The sequence below is a fragment of the Quercus lobata genome, chromosome 6 (genome assembly GCF_001633185.2).
Source record: "Quercus lobata isolate SW786 chromosome 6, ValleyOak3.0 Primary Assembly, whole genome shotgun sequence".
NCBI lineage: Eukaryota > Viridiplantae > Streptophyta > Magnoliopsida > Fagales > Fagaceae > Quercus > Quercus lobata.
In genome coordinates, this window is record NC_044909.1 from 5,832,197 (window position 1) to 5,844,754 (window position 12,558).

General features: G+C 34.5%; 1 protein-coding gene across 4 annotated transcripts; it reads left to right on the forward strand.

Moving 5' to 3' along the window:
* The first annotated feature begins 1,539 nt into the window (after positions 1–1,539).
* Positions 1,540–10,150, forward strand: LOC115994339 (mitogen-activated protein kinase 15). Of its 4 annotated transcripts, none has more exons than XM_031118435.1 (11): positions 1,540–2,034; positions 2,146–2,322; positions 3,473–3,881; positions 4,062–4,189; positions 4,326–4,385; positions 5,935–6,084; positions 6,203–6,358; positions 6,439–6,650; positions 7,997–8,098; positions 8,239–8,399; positions 9,491–10,150. In XM_031118435.1, exons 2-11 carry the CDS (start codon positions 2,299–2,301, stop codon positions 9,781–9,783), a joined length of 1,695 nt encoding a protein of 564 aa, XP_030974295.1. In that variant the 5' UTR covers positions 1,540–2,034; positions 2,146–2,298; the 3' UTR covers positions 9,784–10,150. The 4 variants fall into 4 exon arrangements, with proteins under 4 accessions (XP_030974295.1, XP_030974294.1, XP_030974292.1 ...); XM_031118434.1 differs by having other exon boundaries at positions 1,540–1,972; positions 2,086–2,322; XM_031118432.1 differs by having other exon boundaries at positions 1,540–1,972.
* Positions 10,151–12,558: the final 2,408 nt, after the last annotated feature.

A 12,558-nucleotide genomic window follows, 5' to 3' on the forward strand; every position in this document is an offset into this window, starting at 1 on the left:
TAACCCCTTCAAAGAAGAGATTAGTTTAAACCCACAATTAAATAGGCACTTGGTACTCTACTATAATATTAAGGATATAAGTAGGGTTGTACATGGTGTTTAATAAGGATAGCACAATCACTAGGTGGTTATGACATTCTTATTGATTGATAGGATAAAATTTCAACTTATGTTTTCTACTCGTGATGATTTGAGTTTGAATCTCAGATTTCTTATTCGACGAAAAAAAATTTTACCGATTGAATTAACTGGAATCCTCATGACATTTTTTATGGTGTCTCATGTTTGTAAATTGAACCCTACCTTTACCTCATTATCTACCTAACTAAAAAAAAAGTATGCATAGTTTGAGTTAGGCTAAGTTTGGAGTATATTTTTTACCTAACTCAACTTCCTCAAGTGGAGAAATCTTCAATACAACCTAACTTAACCCAGAAACGTCAGTATGGATTGGGTTGAGGCCAATTAGTTTGGCCTAATAAATAAATAAATAAATAAATATATATATATATATATATATATAATATTTTCATTCAACTATTAGAGCTATTATTCAATAAATGATTACAATATGCACAATTGAGACTATATTCCAATTTCATCCAAATTAACCAATTCTCAAAATATCAATATAAATCAAATTAACATATTCAAACTAAGCCATAAAATCCAAAATAAATCAAACTAATAAATTTAAAATACATTTATATTTTTAAAATTGTTAAAACTGTAGATTGGGTCAGTGACATTGGATTGAAAATTTTGTTAATTTAAACTCAACCAAAACCAAGCTTCTGCTCAAAAAAAAAAAAAAAAAAAAAAAAAAACCAAAACCAAGCTTCCAAAAAAAAATTAGTATTCAAACCAATTCAATCCATCAACCTATGAAAACTAACTTGATATATTGGGTTGGATTTGTGGAATTGGTAGGCTGAATACCCACCACTAAATACAATTTTGGAAAAACTAATAAAATAGTATTTTTATTAATGAATAAAAAAAGGAGTAGGAAGGGGTGATCAAAGGTGATTTTCTTACTTGATTATAATCATAATGACATCTTACGCATTAGATTTAGGAGTAATTCTAGAATCATAAATTTTTTCACAATTTTTTTGCCATAATTCTAACGTGGCAAACTATGAGTGGTTAACTATCAATTACATATGAACATACTATTTTTTTTTACCAATCATACTTTGCCACATCGAAGTTGTGTTAAGAAATTGTGAAAATTTTTATGTTCTTAGACTTTTTCTAGATTTAGTGAGCAATTGTTACCTCAATTCCACTAAGACATTAATTAACACTAAGCCACTAATATATATATATATATATATATATATATAATATATGAAGAGTTCTTACATGAAAGTAGGAAAAGAAGAAGAAAAAAAGAAAAGAAAAAGAATGATGGTAAAATTGGTCCAAAATGAGTGGCAAAGGGGTCTTTCACCAAGACCCAAAAGATAATGCATCTCTTTACAATCCCATGTTTAATATCTTACCTTAATTTAAATATAATTTCTATGTCGCATATTGCTTTCTCTCTCTCTCTATCTGTTCCAAAAGCCTTAAACTTGACAAGTACACACAACTGCGTTTTGCCATCTCTCTCTCTCTCTCCGTGGGATCCAAAAGCACTTTTACTCTTGCAATTTCCCCTTCCAACCCGCAATCAATCTGCCACTTCCTTTCTTTACTTTTCAGCCCCAAAAACAAAACCACTTCCAGAATTCTCTGAAAAAACCAAACCTTTCCTCTTCATAGTTTTTATATATAAATATATATATATATATATATATCTTCAACACGTTAGGGAGTATCGCTATCTTTTGATTCTCCAAAGTTTGCTTTGTGATCTGTAACCTCTTTGTCTCCAGCCACATTTTAGTGACTTCCGCCAAACTTCTTGTCCATTTTATTATATTCCTTTCCTGTCTTCTTCATTTGATTCGTTTTCAGTGACAAAGTAAGTACTCGTTGCTTATTTCAACCACAAAGTTGCTATTTTTGCCTCAAAACTTTATCTGGGTGTGGCTTAGCTCAACCTTTTTGCTTTCTTTTTCTTTTTTTTTCTCACAGAAAATTGGGTTTTCAAGCTTGTGTGTGTTACTGATTTGTAATTGTTTCTTGGTGATCCAGACGTTATAGTTCCAGTTCAATCTTATTGAAGTGATTTGAGCTTCTGGGTTATTGGAATTTTGGTTGTTGATCTGGGTTTTGAGTGTGAAGTCAAGGCCTTAGATGCACCTATTAGATTATTGCTTTGAAGGGATTTAATGCTTTATTGCTAAGATGCAGCCTGATCAGAGAAGAAAGGTAAATTTTACTCATTTCTGCGATATATTTATATATTGGTTTGTATTTTTGGTTAAGATTAAGTGGGAATTGAAGATTCAAGAAATGTTTTTGTGTTGCTTATATAAAATTTTAAGCTGAAAATTTTTTCCTCTAATTTTTTTTTTGTGGTCCATCTGTATTAGACCTTTTGTTGTGTTGTGGGTATTGTACTTGTGTCTGGATGAAATGGAATAACTTGTCATGTTTATCTCAGCTTCTCTGCCAGATGCTATGTACCCATTGCGGTTTGTGGAAGGTCCCACTGAAATATTCCTGACTCATGTTATGTGAAAACTGCGTAGTTGGGGTTTAATTTTTTTTTTTTTTTCCTTTTTTATGTAAGGGTGGTTTTTTATAATTATTTTAAATGATAGTGATTGAAAGTTGGAACTGTTAGTCTGGTGTGAGAGATTACATCTTGATTTTCTGATTTAATTACCTATTGTATCTGACTTACCTTAACAAGCAACCTCTAATTTCATTTTCTTGACTTTTCCCACTTTACTTCACTTCTATTAGTCTTGAAGTTATCATGGATCCTTGAATTTATTTATTCATGCAAAACAACTATTTATTGTACTTACTGTAGAACCCATTGTGATGTTTTGGTAATTCACTATAAGTCATATTCCCTTTGCATGTACTTTACTCTGGTTTGCTGTATATATCAAATCTAAATCCTTCATCAAGGGGGGATGTAAAACTTTCGACCTTCTCTTCTAAATAGAATTATGAAGCATTTTTATTTATTTATTATTTATTTTTGATGAAGTCTAGTAATCAATTTGGTAAGTTAGAACATTTAGACATGATGTTTCAGTAAAATTTGCATTAAATCATGATTGCGAGTTACTCGGTAAACATTGCCTTAGTCTGGATGCCAAGACGGTTTGTGTAACCAAATATGATGACCACTAATAGGTTGTCAATGACTTTTTCCTCTCTAACTGAACTAGTATGTGGACTATCAATGTAAGGTATATCTGTTATGAAATCTGATTGTAAATTACATATTTAGCAGATTTTTTTTAAAATTATGTTGCAGATAATGTAAACTACAATTTGTACTTCCGGGCTTCTGCTAGGGTGTCATGTTGATAAAATTGTATGATTTTATGTGGTGATGCAGTCAGCAGTGGATGTAGACTTTTTCACAGAATATGGTGAGGGGAGCAGGTACAGAATTGAGGAAGTAATTGGTAAAGGAAGCTATGGCGTTGTTTGCTCTGCATATGATACACATACTGGAGAAAAGGTAGCAATCAAGAAAATAAATGACATTTTTGAACATGTCTCTGATGCCACTCGTATCCTTCGTGAGATTAAACTTCTTAGACTCCTGCGTCATCCAGACATTGTGGAGATCAAGCACATCCTGTTACCACCTTCCAGGAGGGAATTCAAAGATATATATGTTGTTTTCGAACTCATGGAATCTGACTTACACCAGGTTATTAAAGCAAATGATGATTTGACGCCAGAACATTATCAGTTTTTTCTTTATCAGCTTCTTCGAGGCATGAAGTACATACACACAGGTTATAATCTTATAGTTCTTTCTTCTTCTTCTGTTTTTTTTTTTTTAAATGAAATATATCTTATAGTTCAACTACAGGAATTTCAAGAGCAATTTTTTTCCATTATAGTTATGTTTTGGATTTATTATGATCATTCTGTGACTGATTTTTTTTTCTTCTTAATGTTTAACTATCTTGTAGCAAATGTCTTTCACCGGGATCTAAAACCCAAAAATATCCTAGCAAATGCTGACTGCAAACTCAAAATCTGTGACTTTGGTCTTGCGAGAGTAGCTTTTAATGATACACCCACAGCTATTTTCTGGACGGTAATTTTTTTGTCCAATTATCTTTTGAGATTTTTCTTTGATTGGCCTTTTGGAATTAACTTGTATATGATTCACAAATTGCTGATTCTTTGACAATATCCCTAGAAATGATTATTTCAAATTCTTGTGGTGGCAGGACTACGTTGCAACACGTTGGTACAGGGCTCCTGAATTGTGTGGATCCTTTTTTTCAAAGGTGCAAAAACTATTACCTCTTTTTCATTTTTTTTTTTTTGTCGAAATTTTTGTCTCATCTCGTTCTTCTCTCCCTGAACCCCATATTTGCAAGAGAGTTTTGTAACTTCATCTTGTGTTCACCTTTAATTTATGCTTCTCCTCTGAGTTATGATTTGTGCCATATAATTTGGATAGGTACTCTTGATTAATAGTAGTTGAACTTACCTTTTTTTTTTTCACTACAGCTTTGACTTACGGGGTCATCTGTAGATCTGGAACATTTTTAAGAGCAAGACAACCTATATGATAAACTATTAATTATATTAGAGATAGATTTTAGTAAAATACTAAGGTTCACAAGAAACTCAACCAAATGCTCATGTGTAGTCCTATGCATTTTGTTATACTTCTATTTTGTTGGATTTCACAGAACTATCTTTTGACAGTTTTTAACTACTGGCCAACATGCCTTTGCACAGGGATGTGATTCCATTTTCAATCCTACAGGCAAGAATTACAATTTGGCAGGCCAGGCATTCATGCTTTTTAATGAGTGGAAGCCCAGCTTTTCTTTTCTCTTAGGTCAAAGCTGGGCCTGGCTTGAAGCTGACTTTTTGTCTGTAAAATGGTCCTTAAGTTACTTGTAAAGTTTAGACTCAGAATGTTCCAAGTAATTAATTAAATTTAGTAGATCATAACTGGGTTCAGTTCATGTTTATGGAACTAATTAGGAACATTGTATTCATGTGCTTTAACACATACGACCAGGTTATTATGCCTGTGCTAACTGGACATGTGTGCTCTCATGTGCAACCCTGCATTTAAGGATTGTTATAGGCTGGCTGGGTTGGTCAGATTCTCCACTACTAGCCAAACCACAGGCTTTCTTCACCCTCACCAAGTGGTCTTTTCTTAATGTTATGTTCACTTATAAGTCCCAAACACTTGGTTGGATTTATGTCTATGGGAGGAATGAACATTTGCAGCATTCTGCTTAACTAAGTTAGACAACCTCACAGATGTGGGTTGTGTTGGGTGTGTTTTTATGTGTGGTATCCCTTGTTATCTGATTATCAGGAAAAATGAACATTTTATATTGTTGAAAGCACTTGGGTACATGGCATTTGTTTGAAAATATTAGTTGAAGAATAGTGGATTTTGATAATGTTAAAGACTACAAAACTTGCTTTACAATCCCACAAAACCATGATCTGAACAATAAATGTAAAGAACACCTCACCTGGTGTCAGTTGAGGCAATAAATCCTAAAGGTTTATGCAAAGCACATATGGTACTCTGTATATGCCCTTGATGACTGACATAAACCACCTTTTTTAAAGTGTGGATACACATATATTACTTAATTGCCTGAGGACCTTAATACTGTGAAAGAATTATGAATTTGACCAATCCCTGAAATTAATTTCTTCCTCTTGTGCCCATAAATTAATTGTTTTAAAATGATATTATGAATCAACTATCACCTGTTGTCAGTTTCATTGCTATTATAAATTTATAATGTTGTGGTCTCAATTTCCTTTTGTAATTGTCTTATGTTTTGTTTTCAGTATACACCAGCAATAGATATATGGAGCATTGGCTGCATCTTTGCAGAACTTTTGACTGGAAAACCTCTTTTTCCTGGGAAAAACGTAGTCCATCAATTAGATCTAATGACTGATATGTTGGGAACGCCATCTGCTGACGCCATTGCCAGGGTCTGTTTCCTGTGATCAACTTGTTCTTATGGATTTGAGTATATTATTATGCACCATTTTTCTGTTGCTTGTCCTTGCAATGATTATTTGTGCTGAACTGTTGATACAATATGAACAGGTTCGCAATGAAAAGGCTCGGAGATACTTATGCAGCATGAGAAAGAAGAAGCCCATTCCTTTCTCCCATAAGTTCCCAAATGCAGATCCACTTGCACTTCGTTTATTAGAAAGAATGCTGGCATTTGAACCCAAGGATCGACCTACTGCTGAAGAGGTAAATGTTCGTGCCTCTTCATCGTACTTTTTACAATATATCTTCTCTTTTTAGGGAGCATATTGTATTGCATGTTGTAGGCACTTGCTGATCCATACTTCAAGGGCTTGGCCAAGGTTGAGAGGGAGCCTTCTGCACAACCAGTTACCAAGATGGAATTTGAATTTGAGAGGCGAAGAATAACAAAGGAAGATGTGAGAGAGCTTATCTACCGAGAGATTCTGGAGTATCATCCAAAGATGCTGAAAGAACAGTTGGAGGGATCAGAGCCAACAGGCTTCATGTATCCAAGGTATTTTCAATTTTTCATTTAAAATTTAATACTGATTGTGGCTTGAACCTCTTGCCTTTATTTTGTGGTCTCATCCTATTTCATATCATCTTGTTGATGAATGCCATGGAAATTTTTGTTGGTATTCTGATTTTTCTTTCTTGGCTTACAATCTGGGACACCTAAGTTTTTCTTCTAAGCCTTGAATGCTAATGCATTAATTGGTATAGTATCACATTGGTTCCATTCAAAGTAGGAATTCTTTAGATGCCTGAATAGAGAACACATTAGTAAATATTCAGAGTCACTAATCCCAATTTTAACTTCGCAAACTACTTTCAGTAAATAAAGTCATATCTTCTGACTTATCAAAAATAAATAAATAAATTAGTCATATCTTCTGACTTATCCAAAAAAAAAAAAAATTAAGTCGTGTCTTTTGTACCAGACGTGAGGTTCAATCTCATCTTGCTATATTTATGGTATTCAATCTCATTATGGCCTTTTCAGCAAGAAATGACAGCTTTCCACTCTTAGAAAGGCCATTACCCAATAGTGGGGTCTGGGGAAGGGACTGTATACAGCCTACCCTTTAGTAATTTTCATGAAATGGCTGTTCTCAAACCCAAGCACTTGTGCTTGACAGCCCCATCACCAAACTTTTATCAACTGGGCACCTGCGCTTGCACTTTCCAATTGTGCTTGATAGCCCAGTCAGTTTCAGAACTTATAATCTGAACCCTCAATACTATTATAGATGTTAATACTAACCATTAAAGTGAAGAGTAGCTTTTATTTCTTATATACAGCCTGGAAGAGGCAAAAAAAAGGAGCTATAAAAGTTGTAACAATCCATGATATATGCGAAAGGACTGGTTAATACAACTCCAGACTAAACTGAGCCAACAGTAACTTTTGTGAAGCTTTCATGGTGATCTATTGAACCATAAGCATGTAGATATTCTCCTTGCCTACTTCCGTGAAGGCTAGAATACACAATTCTTGAACCCATTTGAGCAATTTGGACATTATTTGTTCTTAAGATTTAGTGGTTAATGATTCAGTTTTGTTGCCTCTACAATTCGAGTGCACATGCCATCAAGATCCAGGTTTGTTTGATTTTGTGAAATTAGATTTACCACAGAATCTGATAAATTGTTCAGGATTTGGTGATTGGCGAATATAAATTCAATGTAAATTTATTGGTAATGCAACCAAAGTCCTTTTGGGGTCAGAGACTTGAAAACCAATCCAAATGTCAAAATGCTATGCAATCAAACAGATTTGAAATCTTTTCAAGTTTGATTTGATTTACTTGATGGGTTTTCTAAAGCCAAATTTGAAATTTTTTTTTTCTTTTTATGCAGTGCTGTTGACCATTTTAAGAAGCAATTTGCTTTTCTCGAGGAGCATTATGGAAAAGGTGGAACTGTTGCTCCACTTGAGAGGCAACATGCATCATTACCCAGGTGCATTTTTATCAAGTATTTCAATTATGATGCTATTCCTTTTTTCATGTTTCCTGCTAGAGTTGTTTTTTTTTTTTGGAGCTGCCTGCTATCCATAGTTTGCATCATCTAGTCTTCTGATAAAAGGGTTGTGTCTGCAGGGCATGTGTATTATATTCAGATAACTCAGTACAGAATTCAGCAGAGGTTGCAGATGATCTTTCTAAGTGTAGTATCAAAGAAGTTGAGAAGCCACATATGGACAGGAATAGTGGGATCCCTGTCACTAGGCTACCAATTCAAGTTCCCCAAAGTATCCAAGGTGTGTTTTGCATATGATTGCCTATAATCTACACCATCATTGTTGTATTGATTTCTCTCTCTCTCTCAACTGAAATCAACTAAGTTTATTCCAAAAAAAGTTGGGGCTGGCTTTATGGATTCTCTGGAATATCTGTAAAAGATCAAATTCATAGTTAACTTTTACTTTGGTCGTTAACATGTTGCAACCCTCCTTTCTCCAGGTTTGGGATTGGCTGCTTACAAAATCTATGACACCAAGCACTAAAACAACTGGAGTCTGTTTTTTAATAAATACTAGTAGTTGCCCCTATGATACACAAATTAATTAAAAGTTGGATGTAAATCAAAGTAAATATTAATTATGTTTAAATTAAAGAAATTATTTTACTAATGTCATCTAAACTGTCTTAATAATTAGCTAGCCACTTGAAACTAATAGAGTTTCACCTAAAGTAAATTAATCTTAATAATTAATGAGTCACATGACAAAAACACGCTAATTTTACTATGTGTAATACATACATATACCTAGAGTAATCTATTCTAACAATATATAAGATATTTTGATAATAACTTTTAATCTGAGGTAAACCATCTTAATAATTAATAAGAACGACTTGGCACAACCACAGATTTTAGGATCCAACTTTTATTATATAATGTCATTATTGGGAGATCCCAGACCCCGCATAAGCTGAAGCATTGTGCATTGGGCGTGACCTTTTTTATATTATTATTTGGAGACATTTGCATGCTGACTAGTTGGCTGATGGAAGTATTGTATTCCAAATTCCAATCCTCATTCCAGAATAGCCCCAGAATTCCTTGCATGCCTTGAATCTATGCACTCACATTCTACCCCTGATTAGGGTGCTTAGAAAATACTCTTGTTCTCTAGTAGGATTTGTTGAAACTAATTCATAATTTTTTAACAAGCACAAATTTACAGTTAAGCATATGTTTGAACTAATCCAAACTAGTAACATTTAATGTTGCTTCACTTTCACTCCTTGTTCCCCCCTCTGATATTTGGATAACCTCACGCTTGGGTTACTTACATATCTAATTACATAGTATACCAACTCTGATTATGAATGAATTACCTTGCAGGAGTTGCTGCAAGGCCTGGGAAAGTTGTTGGTTCAGTGTTGCGGTACAACAATTGTGGGGCAGCAGCAACAGCAGAGGCTCTTGAACAGCGGAGGATGTCTAGAAATGCAGCCGGTACAACTCAATATACTGCTTCAAACGGCTCATATCCAAGAAGAAACCCAAATTGCAAAAATGAGAGGTGTGAAGATGATGGGGTTGAAAGTTCTAACGGGCTTCAGCCAAAGCCTCCTCAGTATATGGTAAGGAAAGTTGCCGCTGCTCAAGGTGGAGCTGGAGGTCACTGGTACTGAACCATGGTGTTAATTTTGTGGCTGATCACTGCCTATTTCATTCTATCCTACCGAGTTTAAGGGTTCATCAGTCACACCTCATCCCAGGTTGACCTGCTGTCAATTATAAACTCTTCAGATATGATGACATAATTCGATCAGAGTGTGAGCTGGCACAGGTGCTTGGGAATATAGCACCTGACAACTTTCGTTGGTGAAGTGATTGCTACAAGTTGCAATTTGCATAATTAATTTGAAGTTTAGAAAGGGTTCCTATGGACTCCTGGCCTTGATCCCACTCTCTGATTCATAACAAAAACCAAGATATATAGCAAGATGTCATTAGTCATGAATGAGGAATAGGCTAAGCTATTGATTGACTTCCAAGTTCTTTTGTTACGTTCTCATTCTTTGCAAGATTGAAGTAATTCTCCTAGTTATATATATATATATATATATATATATATATATATATTTTTTTTTTTTCTGGGTTTTCCATAACTATGACATTGGTTGTATCATTTAACCTCAGTTATTTGTACTCTGAACAATGGATCTCTCTCAGTAGAACATCTTGAGCAGGGATTTCTGCAATAACTTAGTCAAAAGATGTGATTTTTTTTTTTTTTTTTTTGGGTTGAAGAAACATATTTGGTTACTGTACTTAAATGTACTCTTGCAGTTTCTGCACAAGTCTTCTTTTTCTTACTTTGTGGGTTTCACTACTGGCCAATAAATTTTGTAGTTTGTCCTAGTTTGAATTTTTCTTGCTTTAATTTTAATTTGTTGTAATTTTCTCATAGGTGCAGAATCACTTTTTCCATCTCCCCCAAACACAAAAACAAAACCCCCCATTACCCAAAAAAAAAAAATCTTGGTAGGTTTTTTTTTTTTTGTTTTACCAGAAGAGAGGTGGTTTTAGGTACCAACATCAGTCCTTTGTGGGGGAATTACCCAATAAGTATTAAATATACAAAATAAATGTTTATTTTGATTTTATTGTGAAAGAAGTGCTATTTGAGTTAGAATTTGTTAATCAATTCCCCTAATATTTATATTCAATTTACATATATTACCGTTTCTCAAAAAAAAATTACATTTTCCGCATTTCTATGTGAGCTGACTAGTCCAGGAAATTATGGTGTTGTGGTAATCTGAAAGTGCAGGGGTTGTAGGAAGGTATATATAAATGGGAAGGACTTGAATCTAAATGGGTCTTTGTCAGGCTTTGTAGCACTGAGGCATATGGGGCAACAATTTATTTAACCAACTTCAAGCTTTTTCCAGCATATGGACAGTGAATCCCAAAAATGTACCAGCTGAGACACCCGAAGGTCATTTCAGTGGATTCATCTTCATCTTATTTGCTCGGCACCTCTTGAAGACCCAATCAAGCTATAGGTGCATGGACTTGTGTCTTTGTAATGGGCAGAGTGAAGAAAGCCATTGTAAAATGTCCCTTAATGTCTCTTATATCTGATGTAAAAAAATGGTTGAATTTAATAATATCTCTTAAAAATAAAAAATAAAAAAATAAAAGTCTCAGAAACTTCTTTAGGCATGCAACCCTTATCTTCAGCAGTCAGAGATATTTATTCCTTTGTGATTTCAGATGAAGATCACCAAGGAGTCAGGCCCCCTACTCAATTTGACACTTGTCAACCCACTTTAACATTTGTCCGCTAAGAACCTTTACTCCTCTGGACATTTGTCAACAAGGAGCCAGTCCTTACTGTCCTTTGTAAAAACCCATTATGACCTGAATGTGGTTGTCTTTTGTAAAAACCCATTATGACCTGAATGTAAATCATTTCGGTGAGTTATTGCCTATAAATAGGCCTCTTGTGTCTTTGTAACGGGTAGAGTGAAGGCATGCAACCCTTATCTTCAGCAGTCAGAGATATTTATTCCTTTGTGATTTCAGATGAAGATCACCAAGGAGTCAGGCCCCCTACTCAATTTGACACTTGTCAACCCACTTTAACATTTGTCCGCTAAGAACCTTTACTCCTCTGGACATTTGTCAACAAGGAGCCAGTCCTTACTGTCCTTTGTAAAAACCCATTATGACCTGAATGTGGTTGTCTTTTGTAAAAACCCATTATGACCTGAATGTAAATCATTTCGGTGAGTTATTGCCTATAAATAGGCCTCTTGTGTCTTTGTAACGGGTAGAGTGAAGAAAGTCCCTCTAAAATGTCCTTTAGTGTCTCTTATATTTGATGTAAAAAAGTTGTTGAATCTAATAATATCTTTTTGCTTGTTGTATCTTGTTCTGTGTACTATCCCATACTTTCATGTTATCTTTTATACGTTCTTAACAATATATGTCTTTAACCAATTCTCATAATCTTCTTACACCCTCTGTCAACCTAGAATGAGTATGCATAGATCACCTCAATTTGTGAGGCTGTTCTAGTGACATGTTACTTGATGTGGGTCTTCAACATTTCACCTTTCATAGATTTGGGAAAGCATTATTGGTTTAGGAGGTTACATTAAGACTGCATTCTATAAGCGACTTATTCTAGTGACTATATGTGACATCTATTTACGAGGGCTTGCACTTTATTATAGGGAAAGAGGTGAAGGACCCCCTAGAGAGCAGGGTCGTCAAAATAAGGATTTCAACAGTGAAAAATGCAGCTGTCCAGAATAAATTGGTAGTCTACTTCTATTTGTTTCATGCGAGCATGGAACACAGGATTAGAGACGATCTGGATCCATCTCCATATCTAAATATGGAAGAATCAACTATATGGGAGTAGGGGATTTCAATTAGAGAGTTGCTGGAAA

What these genes read in the sequence shown, in the direction of transcription:
- LOC115994339 (XM_031118435.1), top strand. Translation starts at nt 2,299, where the DNA reads ATGCAGCCTGATCAGAGAAGAAAG. An exon ending in AGCCTGATCAGAGAAGAAAG is followed by an intron (nt 2,323 to 3,472) that starts GTAAATTTTACT and finishes GTGGTGATGCAG; the next exon opens with TCAGCAGTGGATGTAGACTT. An exon ending in CATGAAGTACATACACACAG is followed by an intron (nt 3,882 to 4,061) that starts GTTATAATCTTA and finishes ACTATCTTGTAG; the next exon opens with CAAATGTCTTTCACCGGGAT.